Source organism: Atractosteus spatula, chromosome 8 (genome assembly GCF_055471065.1).
Source record: "Atractosteus spatula isolate fAtrSpa1 chromosome 8, fAtrSpa1.hap1, whole genome shotgun sequence".
NCBI classification, from domain to species: domain Eukaryota; kingdom Metazoa; phylum Chordata; class Actinopteri; order Semionotiformes; family Lepisosteidae; genus Atractosteus; species Atractosteus spatula.
This window is the reverse complement of record NC_142713.1, coordinates 46,770,873-46,795,578: the sequence shown is the minus strand read 5'-3', so window position 1 is coordinate 46,795,578 and position 24,706 is coordinate 46,770,873. Positions and strand designations below refer to the sequence as shown.

Sequence of the window (24,706 nt, the reverse complement as noted above, 5' to 3'; positions counted from 1 at the left end):
GTGACACACGAAATCTAAAACTGGCACAGTCATCACCTCTCCCAGGTCTCTCACAGTCTCCTTAGCTCAATGGCTAAGGGACTCCGAACAGGCCCTGTCACTCAGATGTCAGGTCAACAGGCCCTCGGATCATGTGACTGGGTCCTACAGGGCTAGTTTGTTTTAGGTGGCATTATTGCATCAGTGATGAGCCACTTCCACCACCTGTGATGAGCACATGCCACTTCAGGGTGTCAGGGCTGTGCAGAACAGCCAAGCATGTAAGTTCCATCTCTGCCCCTAATTGAGCTTATCTTTGGTTTCAATGGATCAATGTAACATTTTTTCCCCACCAGCCTCCAGCTGCTGATGCTGTCTGAACCTCTAGGACCGGAGTCTGTCCAGCCATGAATTAGGACTCTCGGTCATTTCTTTGATTTCATTCTATGTGTCACTTGGAAACACAGAGGAGGCCCGTATCACTTATTTGCACAGTGAAAGAGCATGACGTGAACGAAAATGATTTTTAAAATGTATTCTGTTTAATTGTACTTGTTTAATTATAGGCTGTACCCAGAAATGACGGTACTTGCTGAAGTCTATTATTATCAGCTTTAGCACTAATTTAAGGATGATGTCAAGTAGCACACCTGCTGTAGGCTGGAGAGACTGAAAACACCACCTACGTGTACTGTTCCAGTAGGAGTATAACATGGTGTGAGCAGTTATAATCAGGAATCCCATGAGGACTATGATAAAAGCATAGGTATTGAAAATACCTGTGCTTTCGCAGGGGCCTCTGTGCTGGAAGGATAATGAGAGGAGTAGCCTTCTGCAGCTAGCAATGTGATGAGATCCTAACCCAATTAGTTTTTTTGGAAATTGGACAGCTATCCATCCATCTTCTAACTGCTTTTCCAATTCAGGGTTGTGGAGCAGCCAGAGCCTATCCCATCAAGCAACTAGCGCAAGACAGGATACAGCCTGGATGGGACGTCAGTCCATCACAAGGCAGACAGATAGACACACTCACACCAGGTCCAGTTTTCCCAGAAGACAATTAACCTACCAGTACTACATTTTTACATTTTTCTTGTCATGTTTTCTATATTGCACACTAATAATTTATGCCATATATATATATAAATTAACACTTTTTGATTACATGTCTAGTGATAACATAGGCAAAATAGACAAGACGTATTATAGTCTTATGTTCCTCGGTGGTAAAGAAAAGTATTTTTAGACATAGGATCAGGATTGTCATTGACATCTACTAAACTAGATTTGCAGCGTTTCACCTGTAATTTTGCTGTAATTTAATATTTTCCAATAATCGTATAGTATATAATTACCTGCAAATATGGCTGCCCTCTTTTAATCTTTTAATGCTTTATATTGATCATATTTTAAGCAAGGCGACATTGTGGCCGAAATTTTCCTTGACTTGCGTGTCTTTGTGTTCTAGTTGAAGACGTCTAATGTATACTCCATTCATGTTTTTTTTGTTCAAATACAACATTCCTTTCTGCTCACTCCAAGATCTTCCTGCATAATAATTTATTATAATTGTTTAATCAGTTCCGCATAGATTGCATTACAAAAACAAACGTTCAATAAGACGTTAATATAAAACTTGCATTTCTCGGGGCAATTTAAAGTACACAGAATGACGTATTCATTTCCTCATTCGATAATATGTCTTACGAGTTCGGCTCACCTTGCTGTAATGTGTGCAACAAACTGAAGGGTTATTTGTAGTGCTTCTCTCATTGCTTCGAGAGCATAGTGTATCCAAGCAACAAGCTTTGCAAACTGAGAAAGAGAAGGATATGAATTTGGCTTTTCAGGGAAGCGCCCGTTTTGTGCTAAAATTAAAATGGAAAAATAATCTGGATTACTTTTTTTAGTTACACAATGCACTTCAAATAACCCCCGAGGAATACGGAAGGTTAAGCTCATCACGATTTTAAATTAAAAATGTCGCTTCCATGTGGAATACAGGTAGGAGTAATTTATCTACAACATCAGCATTTAGCTGGTCATGTACAATGCTGATGATGTGTGAATGTGAGTAATGTGGGCTTCAAAATGTGTATTATTTAAAAAACGTTATAGTTTATGACTTTACATATTTTGTGCTTAACCCTAGGTGATGAAGATTAATTAACAAATGGAAATGGCAGACAGTTTAAACCTCGGACCGGTGTATTTCTTTGATCAGGTATAAGAAATGCTTTCTTTTAAAGAATACTCGATAAGGCATTTTTTATTTTTGTTTTCTATACAAACCTTTTTAATAATGCTTTAGCCTGCAGGATGCGCAAAACGCAAAAAACGTTCAAGAAAACCTATAGAAGAGCTGCCTCCTGACTTGAGATATGTTGCAATCAATCCACGCTTGGCTGCTTTCCTTAGAAGGTAAAAATAATTCTTATAATAAAAGTGTTTGTGACATGATTTATCACGAAATGCAGTATAGCAAGTTGAAGAGAGCTGTTCACGTAAAATATTTGGAAGCTATTTCAATAGAGAATGGAAAGAGAGTAGATGTCAGATAAATCAAAAAATATAAATCCTTATATTTATTCTATTTCGAGATTTTAACATGTAAAACAACCTACAGCTGCCCCTGCAGTTCGGAATTTATGTCCACAAACTGCACGGTTATTCTTGTGAGATGAACTGAAGAACTCACAGTAGCGAGGCAATCAAAATCGAATTAAATAAAGGTGCAATTAAGATTATTCGTGGGAAAATCCTGGCTTGCAAGTAAATATATTCATATCGATATAGATTGACCTTAATTCGTTACGCTCTTTAAACTGGCACGAAGCCCCCAAAGAACTGCTACATTTATTCTCCTGTGAATCGACAGGGGTAAAAAGGGTGCTGAAGAAGTGGCGGGAGAGGATAACGAAGAAATCAAGTCTAAAGAAGGTGTCAAAAAGAAAGAAAAAACAGCGGTTCTGCCCGAGACGGGTAACGAGCCCGGAAGTGTGGCGAGCCAGGATAAAGACCCCGCTCCAGGCGCCGCGCAGTGCGGCTCGACGCCCGCAGAGGATGCCGAGACCAGCCCCGTGGATGAGTACAAGTACGGCGCTCCGCTCTTGCTAGCGGAGCTGGGGAAGATGCTGGAGGAGTGGGAAGGCTGCGGAGAGGGCATTTTCCCACGGGGGCTGGTGAACGTCCTCTCCTACAGCTGGAAAGAGCTGACCGAGGGGGCCTTGCACGGGAAAAGACAGTGGCAGTCCCTGGCGACTCAGGGCGAGAAGCATGGAAAGCAGAGGAGTTCAGTGCCTTCCGACAAACTCTCTGACGATTCCCCGGCAGAAAAAAGCCAGCGGGGCAAGAGCAAAGCAAAAAAGAGAGTCACACTTCAAGGGACCACACAAGAGTCCACAAACGTGTTGAATAAGCAGACAACAGCAACAGGGTCGAAACGTGAGTGCTACCTGTTGGTATAATGTTGTATTCACTTTCTTAGTGCCCTTTGATATTTGAATAGTTTAAAAGCAACTTAGAACCTTTTTCTGAAATCAGTATACAGTATGTCTTATGGAATACATAGGCTTGTTTTACAATGTTTCCAAAGGAAAACATGTTTATCTTTTAAGAGCAATCAATTCAATGCTACAGGGGTCTGCACCCCAACCCAAATGGGGGTGTTGATAAATTTAATGCTGTCTGTTTTAGATGAGAAATTCTCTTCATCAAACAATAACTATATATTCACTTGAATGCACTGATAAATAATGAAAAGTAGTGTAAAACATTTATCATCTCAGGAGTCATAGAAGGTCATATTTTTGAAAAGAAAAGAATGCACATCTCCAGTTACTGTCTGTCATATACCACAGGGAGCTGGCAGCTGACCGAGGTAGCATGTAGGAAAGTAGGTCGTCTTACAGGGAAACCACATGCTGTGTCATTGTAGTGACAACACTCAATACTCTATTGACTGCTTGAATCACTTCCTGCCTTCAGTGTTGACTCATTCAAATATTAATGTGGCACTTCAGAAAGACAGATGGAGGAGTTATGGTTACTGGGCCCCTAGTATCGTTTGACTACTTTGAACTTCATTGGAAATAAGCAAATGTTTGTTTTAGAACTTGACTGCAAAACAAGTCAGAGGTGCTGGTTGTTTCTGTCGAACAGTATTTGCAGGAAACAGCGCTTCACCCTTTCTTCCACTTGTTTGAAACGTAATGTGAGTTGACAAAAAACATGGTTTGCGTTTTCTGGTTTTCACAAATCCGTTGAAGGTGATTCTCAACATTGCAAATATTGACACCCGAGGGGCCAAGTTATAAAGTTAAAAAGCTTAGTCTTCCATGACCTAACATGCTCTAACGTATCTGTACCAACTTCTTAAGGTGAGAAGAAATCCAGGAAGTCAGACAACACAACACAACGAGATCATGCAGTAGATTCAGGTAACTATTCTACTATAACTACTATATTAACAGTTTTATTAACTTATTTTTTCTTAAATGCTGAGTATTTATGATTGATAACATACTTTAGATTTGGCTGTCAAATTGAATGGAGTTGTCTTATTCATTAACTTTGTTGCTTCCCTTAAGGATGATGCTATATACTATAAAATCCTTAGATAAACCATCTTGTGTTGATTAAAGCATTGATGTGTATATAAATAAACATGCCTATATAGCTGGATATACAATATCATAAAGTAAAATTTCCCTCTTTTCATAGCTTGTATTATATTGGGAGTTTTATGTTTCTATGATTCACTGTCAGTATCGAGTGCTGAGCAATGTTTTAAGTACTGAATGCCAACATTTTTGGAAACATTGTATTTCATGAGGGAGTATCATGGAAATGTGCTGCATATATTTACAGGGCCTGTATAAAGTCTACACCACTTTTCACAATTTTCAGCTTTTCTTGCCTTCTAGACTGGTATTAAAATCCATTAAAATATTTGTTTTTCATTGATTTGTCTACACACCTACCCCATAACGTCCAAATGAAATCCATATTCATGTTATGGGGATGGTTTTTCTTAGAAGACTAATTAAAATAAAATTGAATAGCTGGGTAGTATTAGAAGTGTCCATACCCTTGTCTTAGGAATCCCAAATTAGTTCAAGTGTAGCCAGTCGCCTCACAATCCTACACCAAGTTGATTAAAAATTAATTGGCTGCATCAAATTGTAGTGATTCATATGATTTCAGGATAAATTCAGCAGTGCTAGTAGTTTCCCTCTTCCCTCTGGAACCAATGAACTTTCAAAGGAAATCCAGGACGAAGCCATGGAGAGGCACATTAGAGATTCGAGAATGGTATAAAAAAGTGTCACTTGAATCTCAGTAAAGAGAATTATAAATGAAGTTGAAGCTACATGACACTGCTAAGACCGTGCCGAGATCAGGCTGTCCCTCAAAACTGGATGACCAAGCAGGAAGAAGACTGATCAGAGAGTCTACCAAGAGGCGAATGGCAACTTTGAACGAGCTACACTGGTCAAAGTGTGCTAAGTGACTCCCAATATCTCAAACACTCCTCAGATCTGACTAGCATGGCAGGATGGAAAGAAGGCAGCCATTACTGAAAAACAGCAACGAAGCCTTCAAGTTATACTGCCAAAATGTTTGGTGATCTGACAAAACAAAGATGGAGCTTCTTGACCTACAGTAAATACAAAGCATTACGTTTGGCGCAAACCCAACACAGCGCATCACGCACAGAACAGCAGCCCAGCTGTGAAGAATGGCAGTGGCAGCTTCATGTTATGGGGGTGTTTGTCATCAGCAGGGACTGGCGCACTTGTCAGGACAGAAAGGAAAATGAATGGAGAAAAGTGCAGGAAAGGCCTTGAGGGAAACCTGCTCCTCTGTAAGAAAGCTGAAACTGGGACAGATGTTCACATTTCAGCATGACAGCAACCCAAAGCACACAACCACAGGAGCAGTGGAATTGCTAAAGAACAGAAAGGTATATGCTTATGAGTGGCCCTGTCAGGGCCCTGAGCTAAACCCAATAGAGAATCTGTGTCAAGACGTCTGCCTGTCAGTACTTCCCAGGGGATTTCTCTGAGCTTTAACAGTTTATAAAGAAGAATGGTCAAATATTGCAAAGTCAATGAGCGCAAGATGAGTAGAGACCTAACCTAACAGATTCACAGCTGCCATTGCTGCAAAAGGTGCTTCTATCAAGCATTAACTCAGAGGAGGTGGAGACTTATCCAGTTTTTATATTTCAGTTTTGGATTTAAATATATTATATATATGTTTTTTGTACAAATATATTTCCCCAAAACATTCTCTCTTTAAAATTGTAGAGTATGGTGTGTATATAAGATGAAGAAATCCTTTTTAAATGCAGCTGACACAACAAAAGGTGAAAAATGTTCAAGGGTGTGTAGACTTTCTAAATGCACTGTTTATTATTCCCGTGCACCTTTGTGCAAATATTTAGTTATAGTGTGTTAGATCATATATTTGTGTGATATAATTTAACACAAGTTTCATGGCTCTCAGCTCAGGTGTCCCATTTACCAATGACCATAAGTTTCTCCATGTCTTCAAAGAACTGTGAAGAGCAAGGTAATGCACGTCAACTGAAATGTGACAATTAAAATGAAGAAAATTAAATATATTAGTATGTTGACAGGGCATTAATAAAGGTTATAAAGAAGAGGAGGCCATTTGGCCATCTAACCCATTTGATAGTTAGTTTGATAGTACTTAATGAATCCAAGGATCTCATTCAGCTGTTTCATGAAAGCCAGGGTATGAGCTTCAACAACATGGCTGGCTAGCTTGTTCCATACTCCCATAATGCTTTGCATAGAGAAATGCCTCCTAGTCTCCCCTTTAAATGTGCTTTCACTTAGTTTCAACTTTTGTCCTCTCATTCATGTTTCATAGTCAGTTCTGTAGAAACTGACTGGGTAGACTTTATCAGTGCCTTTGAGCACTTTGTACACTTGTATTAGGTCCCCTCGTATTCCTCAGTGTTCAAAACTATAAAGGTTAAGTGTCTTCATTTAGTTTCTGTGGGACATTCCCTTAATCTCTGGACTGTGTCAGCTTGCTCTTCTCTGGAATGATTCAAGAGCAACAATATTGTTTCTGTAACATACTGTAGAGACAAAAATTGTACACATCATTCTCAAGGAGGCCTCACTAGTTTGTTATTCAGTTTTAACATAACACCCCCTGATTTAAATTCTGCTCTTTTAACTAATTGACATAACCACTCAAGTCTTTTTCATTAGTAGCCTCTTCTAGCTCTACATTTCCCATTTTGTATTTGCAGTTTATGTTTTTACTACCTGCATGCAACATCCGGCATTTTCAATGTCATCTGCCAGGATGATTGTTAATTTAATCTAAATTTCTTTTTAATTCTATTTACTGCTTCTACAGAGTTTGCTAATGCTCCTAATTTGGTATCGTTTACACATGTGACAAGTTTACTCATTATTCCGGAATCTTGAATATAAAGTAAGAATTCTGGTAGTCCTAGTATAGATCCCTGTGGTGCTCCACTAATTACATCCATCCTCATACAGCTGACAGGTTGAGCTTTGCAGATAAAATAAACATTTCTTAAGTGTGATGTCTATTTTTCCCTACTATTTTTTCTTTTGGTTTCAGTTCATATGTACTGCAAGAGAGAACTCTGAGAGTTTATTCCGGGACTATAAATTATTATATTTAACTTCATAATTATTAGAATATAGGTGATATAGGTGGTATGTTTCTAAGTATTAGCTTTTCCACAGACAAAGTGAATCTAGTCCTTATCTAGGGGTTGTCACTGAATGATGTGTGATGCGGTTTGTGTTATTTAGGTTGGATTGTCCTGCAGCAGGAACCGAAGCCTGACGACCCAGAGTGGACGTCACTGTGTGGATGGGCTGTAGAGAGACTTCGACTTGCTCAAGTGCCGATGCATGTGGTGTTGTCCAGTAGTCGATATTACAGAATGGCATGTTCATCAGCAAATGCACTGCAGCAAAGCAAGAAGCTTTGGCTGTCTTTGGGACGGCTATGTTACTTTAACGTGGGTGACATCGTTCAAGGGCTGCACGGTGGAGCAGTGGTTAGCATGGCTGCTTCACAGTGCTGGGGCCCTGGGGTCCTTATTTCTGGACTTGGGGTGCTATATTTACCGGGCTTGTTCTCGCCATGTTTATGTGGGTTTGCTCCCACATGTCCAAAAACCTTCTGGTAGATTAATTGGCTTCGGGGGAAAATTGATCCTGGTATAGGTTTGTGTCTGTGTCTGTGTCTGCCCTGTGATGGACTGGCGTCCTGTCCTGGGTGTACCCCACTTCTTTCCTATTGCGTACCGGGATGGGCTCTGGCTTCCCTGCAACCCTGAACTGGGTGAAGCAGTGAGACAAGGGCTGCATGGATGGTTTTTATTCAGTTATTCCTCCTATGAAAATTATATAACCAACCAGTACTAGTTTTATGTCCCAAATGAAATATCCAGTGATATTCCTGAATACTTTCTTTGTTTGAAGTTTCACATTTCTAGGATGATATGGTATTTCTAGGTGGCAATCGGTAGATTAAAGAAAAGCTGGACAGAGCAGAAGAAGGGGTGGTTGTAATATACCGTATTTCTGGCACTTTCTTCCGCAGAAAGGAACAAATTGCGAAGATGAAGGAACAAGGATTCACCAAGCCAATCCTCCTCTATCATTATGGGGATGCAAGAAAGGCCACCATTGCCAAACACAAAAAGGAGCTCAATAAGAACTGCCCGTTTGCTCTTATCAATGGAAGGCCTTGTCTTCCTGAAGTGAGGCAGGAGGACAAATCATTACAGAAACTGCACTATGGAATCAATGATGGGACTTCATTCATATAGTATCCTTTCTCTTGTCTGTATGAACAATGTGCAACTGAATTAAGTGTTGTCAGTTAGTTTGCAGTACTAAAGATGGTCTCAAGCTCACATTTAAATGTGTACTGAGGTTATGTTCAACCTGATGTTTGAGCGATATATATATTTCAGTTTAAGGATAAACTCATTCATTGCTATATAAGCAAAATTGGTACTGTAGGCAAAAACCAATTAGATACACATAAAAGTCTCTGTTTTGTTCCAGCTGCTTGTACTGTAACTTTACATAAACCAATTGAGTTTAGGTAGTTCTCTGAAGTACTTAAATAATTTGACACCATAAAGTACATTACAACAAGTAGAATTGACATATATTTCTTTTTTATGCAGTCTGTTATGTTTAAATGGATTGAGAAGCAGTTTTAAGGAGAAATTAACATAATCTCTAGTACACATGAATAATCAATATGACATAAATTATTAAGAAATTCTTAGTGAACAGTTTTTTTTCATTCTGTTAGTTAATAAATCTCATGTAGTCAAAGACAGAATACAATCCAAAACTGTAAAAGTAAGACGGAGCATCAGGCTGGAATTTGTATTGGCAGGGGAAGTTAGGTCATAAAACAGAATGTTCAAGCATCAGCATGCGTAGACTACAAAAGAAAAGGTAAAGGTTTATTTGATGCTGAAAGGAAAAGAAAAGAGACACAATTTTTCGGCTGTGGAGCCTTATTCAGGTGTCACACCTGAAGAAGTTGAAGGAAAATAGATGGTCACATCTGAAGAAGGCTCCACAGCCAAAACATCATGTCTCTTTTCTTTTCCTTTCAGCATTGAATAAGCCTTTACTTTTTCCTAGGTATGTACTGTATATGTACTGCTCATTTCAATGAGTACTCATGAGTGGTTGTTTAACGAGGGATGAGTGTAGTTGCAAACCAATAGAGGTGCTTAATTCCCATAATTCAACACTCTCAGTTACCCCTCAGGACGCATTGCTGTCTGCCAGAGCCACTCCGGACTGGCCAGTGGTGGATACTACACAAATGTTTTCAGTGACTCCCCTGACCCAACTGTTGTTGCTGCCTTCACTGCTTTTGGACATGGTAGTGTCTGTCATTATAATAGGTAAGTGCTGCCGAGAATTAAAACAGCACGCACAGTCCATAAGACTTATTTAATGGACCCTGATTTCACACTAATACTGCACTTTTTTCTTTAAATGAGTATCAGTTAGTCTGGGATAAGTGTTAGTCAGTGTCTTCAAAACTACTGCATAGACTCAACACAAAGTAAAAATGAGCGGAGCGTTAGTCAACATTTTGCTTTTCTTATCACAGCACAACTTTCAATCCTTACTTAGGCTTTCCACTGTTATTGGTGCAGTTTATTTGGTGTTTTCTTACTGTTAGTCCACAAGATAAAAAACCACACATTCACATGATACCTGAAGGAATGAAATGTGATTTTCCTCGTCCCCACACAAACGTTTCTGAAATCTCGAAGACTGTTTAAAGCCTGCCCTCCCTTGCAGTGACAAGGTGGCTGTGGTGTTCGACCACGCAGGGGGGATGATGTGTGAAGAGGACGGCACAGTGAGCAAAGAGTGGAAGTGGACCCAAGGAGCTAAACTGAACGAGCCAGTCGTGACCCAGGTAAGACGGAGGAGATCCGTCCCTCTTGCCACCAATGTGTTGATGCAGCTCATTGACAGAAATAGAGCTCGGAGGGAATTACATTGCAGGAGAAAAAGCTAAAAGTCCATGAGGAAGACTTATGGTTCACCACAAGCCTGTACTGGGCTATGGAAAATAGATGGACATATGGAAGAAATTATTTCTTGGTGTGATCTTTTGCCATGTTTACTAACTTAGTCTTGCAAAATACAGTATATGTAAATAATTTAAAAACCAAATTTTTATACATTAAAAGTTTTCATAGCAGGTTTTGTGAGGAACGCCATGAACACGTGTAACGCCATTCCATCCTCCTGGTTTTTGTTCTGCCTTTGAGATGTTCTGCCTTTTCTGCAGGTTAATGATTTCATCACTATTCGAGTTGCCAGCCCATTCTCAGCCAGCCTTTCTTATCAGGAACGCCAGGAGACGATACAGTTGTCTCTTTCTCCGCTGGCCAACGCCACTCCGCCAAAGAACAGTGACCTGGTGAGGCTTCTGTCTGTGCAGAGTGACTTTCTCTCAGATTTCATTACATTAAGCACAGTGGTGCTCTATCTGAACGCCTGCCTATCCCATTAGGGTCAGATTGTGAGTGAAGGAAAATTCTCCTCAAACGCAGCTCGACAGCTTTCGAAGGCTAACAGAAAGAAGACGAAGGAACTTGAGGCGAGGAAAAAATTCATGGCGAAGAACCCTGTAAGTATATTTCTAAAAAAATGTAACCCGATAAAGAAAGATGTGCCGTGTACCCATGAAACAGTGATGATTCATTGTCATGGACCTGAAATAATTATTGTACTCCACACACAAGGTGAAATATTGTACAGTGACATTAAGTTAAGGAAAATAATTTAATACACAGAAAAATATAAATAAGAATTTCTTTAGAACCAGATGGTCACTAAATCTTCAAGTGCATTCATGGAGATGGTGAAGACGTTGGAAACCCTGGAAGAAGAGCCTGGTTACCAGCGGGGAGTAAAGGCTGCTCGGGAGCTAAAAAAGCTCCAGAGGAAGATCCAGAACATTCTTGACGACTGGATGGAGCACTATCGCATTGCTACAGGCAGGTCAAAGCATGTCTTCACTCCTCAGCACTGCCAGAGAAGAAGGATACAGATCTTACCCAGACTCATTCCAAACAGATTCGTCCATTAGAGTGAGATGTTGTTAATGTAAGGTAGCGTTAAACCACACTAGCCAAAATATTGGGAACTCTCGTCAAATAATACTGTACTGTATGTCGTATCTCTGAAAATGGCGAGGACAGCCTGAAAAGTATGTGGTGTGTATTAACAAAGATTTGAAAAATTTGCAGTATCAACCTTAGATGTGGTTGTGATGAGTGGGATGGGGTTTGGGATTCAACAGGACATTCTGCCAGGTTCACTAGAATGCAGTAGGTTTTGACATCTGGAATTAATTCTGACCAGCAAAATGCTGCTCAAGCATGACCTTCCTCTAAAAATATCCAATCATTTGACCGACAGCTCCTAATATTTTGGGTAATTTTAGAGTAATTACTAATTTATAGGTTGCATTACTTCACATTTTTCCGTATTCTGTATCCCATCTTTTTTCCAAAGACTCACTTGAATGGAAGGATCGAATCTTTTTTATCCTTTATCCGCTCCAATTTTTCACTTTTTGGATTTCCCTGCAGGAATCAGTAGCCCAGATATTCACAAAATGTCTGATGCCCCACAAAAGATTCTGCTGAAACGCAAAACTCAGTCAGCAGTTTTGCCCACACTGCCTCCTGTTGGTGTGGAAGAGACATTACAACCCACAAATGGCAACACTGAGCAGAGTCCCTCTCGTTACCTGTCGGCACCAGCACGACACAACCTGTGGGACCATCCCAGGAGTGCTTCCAAGTCACCAAGGTAATTGGAAGCTGCATCCTGGATCTCAGTGGGCAAATGATTGGATGTTTGGGTAGAGCCATCTGGTTTAAAAACACAGGAGACGGTTAATTTCCTTAGTCCCATATCCATTGCTGAAGGTCATGAATCATGTCAAAGGCTTGCGTTTTAGTATTACTATACAAGTGTTTCAAGATCACATTTGTTTTCCGCAACCAATGTTGTTTTTCCATAAGGTGTGATATCTTCCGGCGTACAGTTTTTGAAAACAGGGGTTTCCGAATTAAACCTCGGAAATGAATGTTGTTCATAGTCACTTTTCTTTTAGTTTTTTTTTTGTGTGCCAGAAAACAATATCTGAACTGGAACATCCAGCCCCACCTTAAATCCTGGTTTTAACTCGGTAATGAATAGTTCATCTTTTATACCAACTGCTTTTCTTTAAAGCTGACTGTGGGCAAAGTCTTAAGAGAGAGGGTCTGTGTCATGACTGAATCAGAGTGGTACCTGAAGTCCAGTGTCTGTCTTCTCTCTAGGACAATCTCTATGGTGCAGAAATATGAGAAGGAGGAGCAGAATCTTGTCTCTGAATCCGGAGCTCTCAGGGGTCCCAGCATCCCCAGCCTGGAGTAAGGAGACCTTTCTGGAAATCTCACAATGGGATGCCACTTAATTATTGTGCTTTTATAACTTCCACATGGCCTACAATGCATTTACACCAATTTAAAGATTCTCCCAACACAAGTGCTTTGTGTTCTGTAATTACATTTTTAGAATTCTTTAAAAGAAGTGTTCTCTTTAATGTTTTAAATATCATTAGGTCATGAGATTTTCAACATGTGTGTCTGTGTGGTCTGCTGCTTTTGGGGACTCAGTGTTAAGAAGGAGACATTCCAGTGGTTTCAGTTGTTAGTCAGTTACTATTAGGCTCAACAGGAGGAGCTCCTGGAGTCAAAGGGAGGCAGGCTACTGTGTCGAAAACATCACTGTCAAAGTATTACCAGCTTCCTGTTTTTGATGTGATGATTATGTGCTGTTTTAAAACATGATATGTCATTTCTCTAATTTGTATAATTTCAGAGATATAGCTATTTGATGATGAGGTATTTCTCCTCGAGTGTGAGTGGTTTCCACATGGTCACTAAGCACACCGACAGTATGTGTCACTGTCCGCAACCGAATTGGCAAAGAAGACATAAAAATCCTAATGATTTCCATTTGTGGCCTCAGCATTGTTTTGCAGAAGTGCTTTAAAAAGAAACTGCAGAGCCTTCAGCTGCCCCTCACGTGTGAACCTTTTACGGTTAGCACCCGTTTTTAGAGCGAGCCCTGACACAGGGAACCTGATTAAAGACAAAGCAACTGCAGTCTTAAGGACAGGCTTTCACTGTGAAGAGCTGAAAACAAATCTTGCTTACATCGTGTGCAAAAGCTGTGTTCTGCTTAGAGAAATCGAAATCCTCTGGTGCATCCCAAAACACAAGCACATGTATTGATCCTGGGGCCTCAGAGAAATATCCCAGTGGATATAACCTCCCCATTCCCAACAAGGCCTCACATAGGGATAGAGCATCCTGGTTCTGAAAATGTCAGAGCACTCACAGGACGAACAGTTTCAAGTGTCTTACAAACAACATGGGAATGCAATGGCAACAGACTACTGAATCCGTGAAAGTGTTCAAGGACTGGGCGATTTTAGCTTGTGGGGTGACTGTTTTTCTGTTCCCCAAGTCGTGTAGTGTTCAGAAGTCCTGAGAGAAGCCGAGCGCTGCCCCTCTCCTACCAGCCCTGCCCCGTGCTGCTGAGGGAGGCAATGCTGGGGGAGGGGGAGAGGCGGATGTGCAGGTGCAGCAGCCACCAGATGCCCTCCCTGACGGACCTGGAGCTGGACGCCTTCGTCCGCGGCCAGGCGCCGTGCGGCCAGCAGATCCTGGTGGTGTGCGTGAGCTCTTCCGCCAGGCCGCAAGCCCATCCCGGCATGGGTGTGCTGGAGGAGCTGTACGAGAAGAAGAACAGAAACAGGAGCATGCCTTGCACACAGGTACTGCAGCTCCAGCGTAGGCACGGGGCCACTGTGGTTTCACCCCTGGCCCAGGCAACTAGGAAGACCCTCATCCCTTGTGTAGCCACTGGGGTCATTAATATTTGCGTTGGCCTCCTTAACAAACAAAGTGAACTGTAACTTCAACAAGAAAAATATGTTTCTTTGTCTGGGGATATGATAAAATAGCATATCATTTCATCTTTACTGAGTTCTTGTTCTCCCAAAACTATTACACTTTTAGCCCTTCGGCAATCTGGAAACTGCAGGACTTGCAGGACCACTGCAATGTACACTGCAAGATCTCTCTGTTCACCTTGATTTTGGAATGTCACGGTCTGGATGTTCTGGTACTATTTATCTGTGAATTTATCATGGAGCCATTGCATGCTGTAGCTCAACGATGGGGATGAAAGCAAGTTTTTACTCCAGCATGACATATTATATACTCACTGGAATCTGTCCATAGTAATGTTTAGATTTTATCTGCACTGATCATTTCCAGCATGTCAATTTGAGAGCAAGGTCGTGCCCATTCCACATGTCTGACACACGTCCTCTGCCAACAGTGTCGTCTGGACTCCTTTCGGTTGGTAAAGTACGATGTCTTCACTGCCGACACTCGTGCTGGCTCAAACCCTTGTCTGCTGGTGGAGCGTCACAACGTGGCTCCGGGGATGTTTTTGGTACGTCACCAAACCGTTTTCAGTCCCAGCGCAGAATTCCTTTGCGTTTACCCTTTACCTTTTCCTACCTGGGTTAAATTTCCAACAGATATCATTCCCACTTACATTGACTTAGAATACTACCAACGCCCATGCTTTACAGTTATGATTAAAGGGCTTTACCAACATTGATATTTTCATGTAACTGATAACTAATGCCAATGTTTGCTTTTTCCTCTCTCTCATATTTAATGGCTCTTTCTCTTACTTTAGAAATCTGAAGTCTGGATAGAGTTAATCTGAAACGAAATCCTTAAGCAAAGAGAATATAGCGGAAGGATATTGCTATGTTGTGTGGTAGGCTGAAACAGTATGAAGTACTGGTAGAGACTAGTGAGCTCACCAAACGTCTCGGTAATGACTTTACTGGTAAAGTGCATACTAAAAGAGCATTTAAAGACCATCTGATCTAAAAAGGTGTAACATACTGGTATGCAATCTAGAAAAACAAACAACCAAGAGGCAATGAGTGGAATCAAGGTGGAGTTGCAATTAAAAGTTAGCGTCTTTATTCCATGATGGGACAAGCTACCCAGCCATGGTGTTGAAGCAGACACCCTGGCTTCCTTCAAGAAATGTTCAGATGGGATCCTTCAGTCAATTATTACTACCAAAACAACCAAACTGAACTTACTGTCTTGCTGTCTGTCAAAATGGCTACAGTCTTCTCCATTGTAACCATGTCCATCTGCAGTATACCCCAAGCTTTGTGAATATTTGTTGCCTACAGAAATCTAAAGTAACAGATTAAAACACTAACAAAATATGATTTTGATCATCTGTTTTCAAGGTACCACAAGGGTTTTGTACACATTACATAGAAATTACAAACTAAAAATGTAAAAAAAAGTATACACTCATTGTTTCTTGTCATGATGACATACAAGTGGCCTGTAGGTGGCACAATTACAGATGCCAGAACTGAAGGTGAATAGGTAGAGATCTGAAACAAGCTGTAAGACATCAACCCTAAGGAAGTAACTTTAACATCTATTTCTCTTACTTTGTGCATTATATTAGCATTTGTATGACATTCATAAATACAATTTCTAAACACTTTGCAGATAAGTACTAACTGAATCGGCCCAAGCTTGAAATGCCAGATGTTTTTGTACTTTCACTTTACACATTATTTATATAGTAAAACAAAGTTACTGTGTAGGTACAGTATGTGTACTTGATAGTACCTATCATGTACAGGAGAAAGAGTTCAACAGTGAAAAAAAGGCTTACTGAGTCAACACAGTTTCAAATACGTTTTTATTGCACAATACAGATTTTTTTTCTACCACACGGATTCTGATATTTATGAGTAGTGTTATGAATTCTGAAGTGTGACTTCCTTAAAACGTGACTTCTAGTGAAGTGATTCAGTTGTTCCAGTGCCAAGCAAAGAAGTCATCCAAAGTCCAGCAGTTGTCTTGATTTTTTTTAATGATTAACTACAGTGCACTGGATGTGCTCAGTTCTCACCAGAAGAGGCAGCACTGTCCACTGATTTAGTGAGCTGAGACGTTTGTGAGGCATGGCCAGTACTAACCTGTCAGCACTTTTACACATTGCGTCCCAGAATGCAGAAGGTGCAGACATTTTAAAAAATGTGTTGTGCATTATATCATATTGTCCTGTGAACACTGAAGCTGAAACTCTTAGAAGAATGTTGGTTTTGTAAAGAGATGTAGAGCTGTGGAGGCTTTATTGAGATACTAGATGAAAGAATAAAAAAATAGAGGAAAACGAAATAGAATTGATCTGAAAAAAACAAAATGTTGCCACTGATGAGTTTGGAGGAGACTTGAGAAGTAAAATAACAAAGCTTGCCGAACAGTTAAAAGCGTGATTTGTTTGGGAGTTGGCGAGTTAATGCGTGAGTTATCCGGGGGTTTGCTAAGAGTAACATGACCCAGTTCCTGTTGTCGGTGCCCTGTTGTGCTGGATGGAATGGGAGAAATGCTGTCAGTGTCTCGGGGCAGCTGTCTTTCTGAGCTTCTAGCAAGGGCCTGGTGCCAAAAACACAAACCACCTTCTGTCACCAGGCTGTCCTGAGCGCTGAGGAGCTCATTTACCCCCAGAGTGAACAGAGTTTTCCAGAACTGCGTGACCTGGAGTGTTTTGTGTTCAAGTTGTGTATATATATTTCTGTATATATAATCAAACTGTTCCTTTTTCAATAAAAAAAATCTTATGATAAGAAACATAACACTAATGATAAACTACTAACTTATACACTGTAATATCTTTTTTCCTTTGAACATCTGCATTAATTACAATTTCGCATTACTTCATGTTTGTCAAGTGATTTCAGCTTAAAGAAAACAGTCCCAATTCCGAAATCTCCTAGTTTAAATATATGAGCAATAAATGTTTCTGTACTGTGCATCCTTTTTAATGTCTTTCAAATAGTACATCCTGGTTTCATTGTGGTGAGCTGAATGGCTTTTAATAATAATAATAATAATAATAATAATAATAATAATAATAATAATAATAATAATAATAAATCTTTAAAGTTACATAGCGCATTTCTAGATACTCCACTCAAAGTGCTTTACAGGTAATGGGAACTCCCCTCCACCACCAATGTGCAGCCCCCACCTGGATGATGCGACGGCAGCCATAGTGCGCCAGTACACTCACCACACATCAGCTATTAGTGGGGAGGAGAACAGAGTGATGTGACAAGCTTAGAGGTAGATATGTTAATGCTTCTGGAAGAAATCTGATAGGGGTGTCCTGATAATTGATAGGGGACCTGTGAAAGCATTGATGTGGTATGAACCGAGGTATTCTATATGTGTCTGTAATGGTTTTGCACTCAATTGTTTATATGCTGTGGTGAAGGTGAGCTGTTTCGGTATTGTTGAATGTTGTTATATTTTTATTGACTGTTCAGGGTGTAAATTGATCACCTTGTCACAAGTCTTAAATCAGCATTATTACAGAAAGTAGTAAGACACTGACAATTCTATTTCTTGGAGGAAATGATATTTGTACTGGGATAAAATATTTTATTTTTTCTCTGTTTTAAGATGATCTATTGGGACCCAAACAGTGGCACAGTGGTTTGCATTGCTGCCTTGCGGCACTGGTGCCCTGAGTTAAATTCTGGAGGTGCTCTCTGGATGGAGTTTGTATGTTCTCTAAATGTTAGTATGGGTTTACTCCCACAGTCCAAAGACATACTAGTAGATTAATTAACTTCTGGAAAAATGGCACTCGTCTGAGTGTGTGTGTTTGTGTCTGTCTGCCCTGTGATGGACTGGCATCCTGTCCAGGGTGTACCCTGCCTTGTGTCCATTACTGCTGGGATAGGAAGCCCTGTATTGGATAAAAGGGTTAGAAATTGGATGGGTAGAAGATTATTTATAGCTTAGAATATATGCTTTCAACAATTCAGGACTTGCACGAGTGCAGTCATGTTAGGAAATAGGATGTCTCTTGCAGTTTCAGTTTGGTATGTGTGAGTGCATGTTAAGCATGTAGTCATTTGGCCTCCAAGAGCTATAATCAGGGTTTTTCCTGTAGCTGGATTTAAAGCAGATCCTTTATAAATATTTTATAATGCCTATCAGGCATTCAAAAGCTAAGCAGGCAAAAAAATCAGCACATTTTTCTTCCGTAACTGATTAAAAGTAAAACCGCTTTTGATAAAGAAAAAATAAATACACTTTTCAGGCTGCAGGTAGTATCTGTAAGTTCCTATTATAAACAGCCTGCACCAATTCACGGTCTTGCTAATCTGGTATATGTTTTTTCATTGCTGTGCTCTAATTATAAAGCTTATTTACATCATGTTAACTGGACTGTAACGTGCTAGTGAAATTTAGATAGGGAGTCTTCTAGCTCTGCACACTCCCATTTCTGGCATAAACCCAAACTGACGTTCTTTTTCAGTCCTGATATTTTTCTCTTCAAGTGATTCATGGCCCTTTGCAGTAGTTTAGAAGCAGTAACCAAACAGGAACGTAGGAAAGCTTACAAACCAGAGGTCACTTGGCTCATCTTGCTTAAAGCTTCAAGAATTCCGTCAAGCTTTTTCCTGAAGAAGTCCAGGGAGTCCTCTTCAGTAACATTAGGAGTTGTTTTCTGAATCCCACAATAAAGAAGACTCTGTATTATCAGTTCTGTGTGACCTATTGTGGGATTTACAGTGGAACGCAATAAAAGAAAAAACAGTATATCATGGAGCAAAGATTAAAATTCAGTTTATTTGCCATACACACAAGTGCAATGAATTGCTTATGCTTATAAATATAAGCAATTATAAAGCCTCAGTTTTTAGTCACCAATATCTGTGGAATCCAATAATATTGATCACCATTTTCCAAATGAAGACTATTAAAGTTCTCAAACCTCAAGCTTCTCTAACGCCTTCCGATGTGTGCGTGCTGTTTGAAATCCTGTCTGAGCACCACCCTGGCTCAGATGAGTCCAGGAAACAGATTTACTTCATCAAGTGGTGCCGCTGAGCACCTGTATTTCCACTTGATACACTTGAAGTGGCTCTGAAGGGTTTCAGTTATGTTTTTAGGCAGATGTTTTGTCCTTGGTCTTTCGTTTCTGGGCAACTGGTTAATGGTGGACTTCTCTGGTTTATTGCTTTCCACAAAAGACTCAAGGAGAAAAGTCTTTCATACCTTCTTTTAGTTTGAATTTGTGTTAATGTTGCATGTAAAGACTTGATGTTTTATGTAGCTAATGCGGGATATGCACAGAAAGCACTTGTTTTGGTATTTGAAGTATTTACTACTGTGCTATTTGTTTTTAAACTTTTAAAAGTCCCCAGCTTTAAGAAATAAGAAACCACTAATGCAAGTGTGGGAAATGTAGCTTTTTAGGTGCCCTTGGGAACGTACAGACGTTTTTGTTTAAAATCTAGTGCTGTTCCAGTAAGTGTATTTTGGCTGATGGATCTGCCTCATGAAATGACTATTAATGCAATATCCCAAGTTTAAGGGTGTAATTTGTCTGAAGCATCTAATGTTACAACAAAAACATGCGGTATGTGAGTGACTGCCTTTCTGTAAGGTGTTCGATTGCATTAAAAATAGAAATGTAATTTTCCTCAGTTGTTTCCTTGTTCGCAGATGTACATTAGTGGAAAGCTCCTGTTTGCTGACTACATCTTCAATGGATACAGCAGTTCAGTGAAGGATCTTCAGAAGCAGATTGCCAAAACACGTGGAGACTATCATATGGGGCACTGCCTTCCCGCCGATTTTAGATTCAGGTATCCTGCAGCTTCTTATGAAAAGGCCAAATTATGAAGTCAGTGCAACTCCTTTCTAATAAGCAACCAGTAGTATGTGAAATGCTTTGTATTGGAGAGATGAGTAAGGAATACGAGTATTGAGAATTTACAGGGTTTTTTTTGCAGCGGCCTCTTGTGTCTTTAAACTCATCAGATTAGAGGGTACGACCCCATGAGCTTTCTTTGCCTTGGTATATTGTCTGCCAGCTGCTTCTAAAGTCATTTTAAGTGATGAAAAAGATTGCCAGTTGCGTCAGTGCCAGGTGTTGTAGAAAGTGTTCCCACAAGGTGTTTTCAGTCACTCACATAGCTCGAGGATAATACTGTAGTAAAAAAACTACAACTCAACTAATAAAGGTGCTTGCTCATAGCGTGGGCTGAGTCACATGGTTGGCTTGGTGGCCTTGGGTTATGCCATTAGCTGACTGTGCCCGTGGTACTGATTGCCACCAGGACGGTCTGAGCTAGAAGCTGTCCAAGATCTCAATGGCTTCCTGCACAGCAGAGACTCCTGGGATCAGCAGGGTGCCTGTGAGCTGGCAGTAACGTCAGTGAAAGAAACTCCTCTCCTTCAATCTCCTTTTAGTCATTCGGTCTGATACCAGAGTGAATGAGAGAGAGGGACGAGTATTTGGCGAGACTCCCCGGGCTGAGGGAGTGGCAGCCTAGCCGTGCGGATGAAGCTGCCCAGACTCCCTGGGTGTTGTGGGGAGTGGGCTAGGGGGCTAGGGACTTGCTTGAAGGGAGTAGATAGTGAGCCGGGGGAGATTCATGTGAGATATGAGAAGGGAAGTCCTGGTTAGGTGGCCTATATATACTTTATGAAGACGAGCGGAAGTGTGAGAGATTGCGATCTAACCTTCCTCCCAAACGTCTGTTACACAGGCCATGTGTCAAATAATGAATGACTTTAGGGAGTGCATGCAAGGATCCTAATTCTCACCAGGTGGTAGTACAGCTGTATCTGTAAACTGAGCCGAGTGGCAATGAGCAGTTATAAGTTGGGAGGACATAAATAAAACATACTGTATGTAGGGATTTGAAATAAAAAATGTGCCTCTGCTCCTATTGTACTTAGTAAAAACAAAAAACAAAATTTAGACCCCTTTTTTAAAATATATTTATTAGGGAAATTGTTAAACTAGTTTTAATACTTACTATCATGTTTTTTTACAACACCCCAGTACATCTAAGATTTTTTGTTATACTGAAGATTTAGAATGCAGCTTGAAAATCTTCCTGACGAAGGACGTATTTCTGCTTGTCAGTCCTCAGAGGGAGGCACAGGAAGGAGTCAATCCTCCTGTGTCCCAGGGTGGTCCTGACCAGAGGGAGCAGTGCCATTCCAGAGCTGTTGTCCCATCAGAGGACGCTCAACTACAGGTCACTGACAGGTACCTGCTCACTGTTCTTCTCACAGAGTGGGTTAGGCTGACTTTACACTCACTTGCGGCCACAAGAAGAATGTCGTCTGTGCTATAAAACACACACATTAGAACAGTGATGAATCAGTGTTGAAAAAACTACAACGCTTAGTAGTTTTACAAAATTGGAAAAATCTGAAAATATTTGCACAGAAGCAAAGACAAATTATTTAGTCTGTAGTGAAAAAAAGTGTCCCATTTCTCAAATCCTAAATGATAGGTCGAACTAAAAATTTGCAAAGGTATCTTTCTCTTTTATAAAGGGCCAGTTCTGTAATTTTCAATTTTGTATGTATTTGTATGTATGTACAAAATGTTTTTGGTGCTGTTGTAATATAGTTTTAAATTTCTAGAGCACAAAATCTGCCTATTTTTGTTGGTTCTTGCTTGTATAACTTAATGGTGGTACATTGTGCCAATAAAGTATGGAATTCAAGTTTGCAAAGCAAGAACAACAAAAAAGGCAGCTTGTAATGTTAGTATCACAGCCTCCACATCTAATGTGTAGGAATCTTAGCAGCTAAGCAAAGCTGGGCCAGGTTAGTACTGTGATGAGAGACCTCCAAGAGCAACCAGGGTCCTGCTACAGGTTGTGGTGGTGGCACTCTCCCCCATGAGCCCGTATTTTCAAGCCATCGCCCTAGTAGAACTGTTCAGCAGACTACAGTTTTCACCTAAAGTTCCCTTTTGTTTCAGACAGAGGTTGTTTCAGCTACTGAATAGTTTACAAAGTTTTTTTATAGGCTACATCCTTTAAACCCTATTTCTGCAGTATTTATAATCAGTAGTTTTTTTAATTAAGAAATGTCATTATATACTTGAATAAATGTAGTCTAAGCACTGAAATATACAGTACATAATAAAGCATGAATTTCATGGGTTATTTAATTTTGTAATTTAGAGATAAAAACCAAACCCTTGGTTCCACGATTGAAGAAGTGAGATGCCTAATGTAAAAGCTCTTGGAGGTTTTTCCAACCACAGTATAAAGTCTAACAGTTGCAGTATAAATTAGGCCCACAGGCATGGGAAACAGATTCCATCTTGGAAGACCTCACCAGCGATCCGGTAGAGCACACAATTACAGATGCAATCTCAAGTAACCGGCCTGAAAATGGGTCTGCTGGGGGCTCCTCCCCACTGCAAGGCCAGCATCTGCAGTATCTGATGCCAGTTCCAGCTGTTACTGTTCTTCACTCCTGCTTGCTAGCCCAGGAACAGGTGAGGACAAACACTTTGCAGTTCCTTCTTGTGTTACAGATTGCCGTCTGCCCAAGAGTTTGTAACCTACACCATGTCCAAGAGAAGCCACCTGCTCTGCGTCCAGAAGAGTCCCCCAGCCCCCTTCCCTTCCCTTCACCCAGAGAAGTGCCTGCAGAGTCCCAGGCCTCACAGGCTGATGGCCGGCTTCTCCCCCAGGCCCTGACCTCCTCTCACTACGGCTCGCAGATGCAAGACCGACCGGCGGACTGCATCAGTGGCACCCTGCATTTAGATTTGACACCAAAATAATGAATATCTGCATCTATAGCCTAAGGCTTAGTGTTTGTGAGTGCTGTGCGTCTGGAACCACAGACACCAAGAAGGAGTCTACTAAAATCCATCCTTGCTTCGCCAAGCTGTGTTAGAAGAAAAGTCAGACAATATTATTTCAGGTTATGCAGAATTATACGAACTGAGTATTTGAAAGCAGGCATGATTAATCAAAAGAAGACATTTTAAATGTAATTAAATCTTCTCAAGTAGGTAGCTGCATCTGTGTGCGTAGGCTGCAGAGGAACAGATAAAGGTTTGTTCCATGCTGAAAAGAGAAGAAAAGACACACAACATTTCGGCTGTGGAGTCTTCTTCAGGTATATCAGGTCTTTTTTTTGTATTTGTTAAAACTGAGGGAATTCTTTGATGTCATTTAAAAGATTACTTCTATAGATTTGCTTGCTTGGTAAAAAATTAAATAATATATTGCTATTTTAATGTACCATTTACATTTACAATGACAACCATTTTTATAGTTTACCCCTACTGAAGAACAAATCTGCTTATAGTAAACATCACGTTAAAAGCAGGAAACTAATTTCTGGGTATACGTTACCTAGAACAGTGTTAAACAAGAAGTTTGCTTGTCCTGTGGAATACAATTTAAAAATGGTTGGTGAGATGACCATTTTTTCAGAAATAATATTTCCAAAAACAACTCTGTCCATTTTCCTCAACCCACCAAAATCAGCACCATAAACCCAGTTTCTTCCAAAGAAGAAACACAACTAATATATATAATCAGAAGGATCTGATTGTATCAGGAGCAGCATTCCAAGATTCAGCTGTCCCCTGCCCCCAGAACCATGGATCCAACCTAGGATATCACAGGCCAGGATCCAATGATGCCAGGAGAAGGTGTGGGAAGGCTCCCAGCTGTGAACAGCTGTTAATCCGTGTCAGGAGCAGTTTATGAGATGCATCCATTCTTTAACGCGGGGGATCTCCAGCCCTGGTCCTGGAGGAACTCCGGTCTCTAAATCTTACTCCTTCTAAATAGTCTCTAAATTTCTTAATTTAACAGGTCATCTGTTTAATTGACCATAATGCAATTGTTCCTTATCTTTAGAAACTGGCAATTCATAGGGGAACTGCAACACTATTTTTATTTTTCGGGGTTAGAAAGAATTGGCATTGACGAGTGCATTTCAAACCCCAATGAAAGTAAAATGTACATGGGAACATGTAAAACCTCTAATGTACATCCCAAAGTGACAAAACTTCCAAGTATGCACAGTGCCATATTCTACGATTCAGAATGAGGCAACAAGAGTTCCAGTGATGTGAAGCGGCCCTATGACACCGTAAACAAAAAGGCTTGTAAATACATGTCTTTTAACCCAACAGAAATATTGCTTTAAAGATCACAT

General features: G+C 40.4%; 1 protein-coding gene across 1 annotated transcript; it reads left to right on the top strand.

The window, feature by feature from the left end:
- The first annotated feature begins 2,152 nt into the window (after window positions 1-2,152).
- Window positions 2,153-23,710, top strand: LOC148829709 (uncharacterized). The gene is made up of 19 exons (XM_088924154.1): window positions 2,153-2,203; window positions 2,291-2,400; window positions 2,858-3,423; window positions 4,359-4,418; window positions 6,490-6,555; window positions 7,809-7,908; window positions 8,608-8,835; window positions 9,794-9,943; window positions 10,350-10,470; window positions 10,849-10,980; window positions 11,074-11,190; window positions 11,383-11,560; window positions 12,158-12,380; window positions 12,896-12,988; window positions 14,091-14,400; window positions 14,970-15,086; window positions 20,213-20,355; window positions 21,645-21,770; window positions 23,061-23,710. The coding sequence occupies exons 1-19, from the start codon at window positions 2,153-2,155 to the stop codon at window positions 23,224-23,226; spliced, it is 3,057 nt and encodes a 1,018-aa protein (XP_088780280.1). The 3' UTR covers window positions 23,227-23,710.
- Window positions 23,711-24,706: the final 996 nt, after the last annotated feature.

Coding starts and splice junctions, on each gene's coding strand:
- LOC148829709 (XM_088924154.1), top strand. CDS start 2,153: ATGGAAATGGCAGACAGTTTAAACCTCGGACCGGTGTATTTCTTTGAT. Junction 2,204..2,290: donor CGGTGTATTTCTTTGATCAG/GTATAAGAAATG, acceptor ATAATGCTTTAG/CCTGCAGGATGCGCAAAACG. Junction 7,909..8,607: donor CGACTTGCTCAAGTGCCGAT/GCATGTGGTGTT, acceptor TTTCTTCCGCAG/AAAGGAACAAATTGCGAAGA.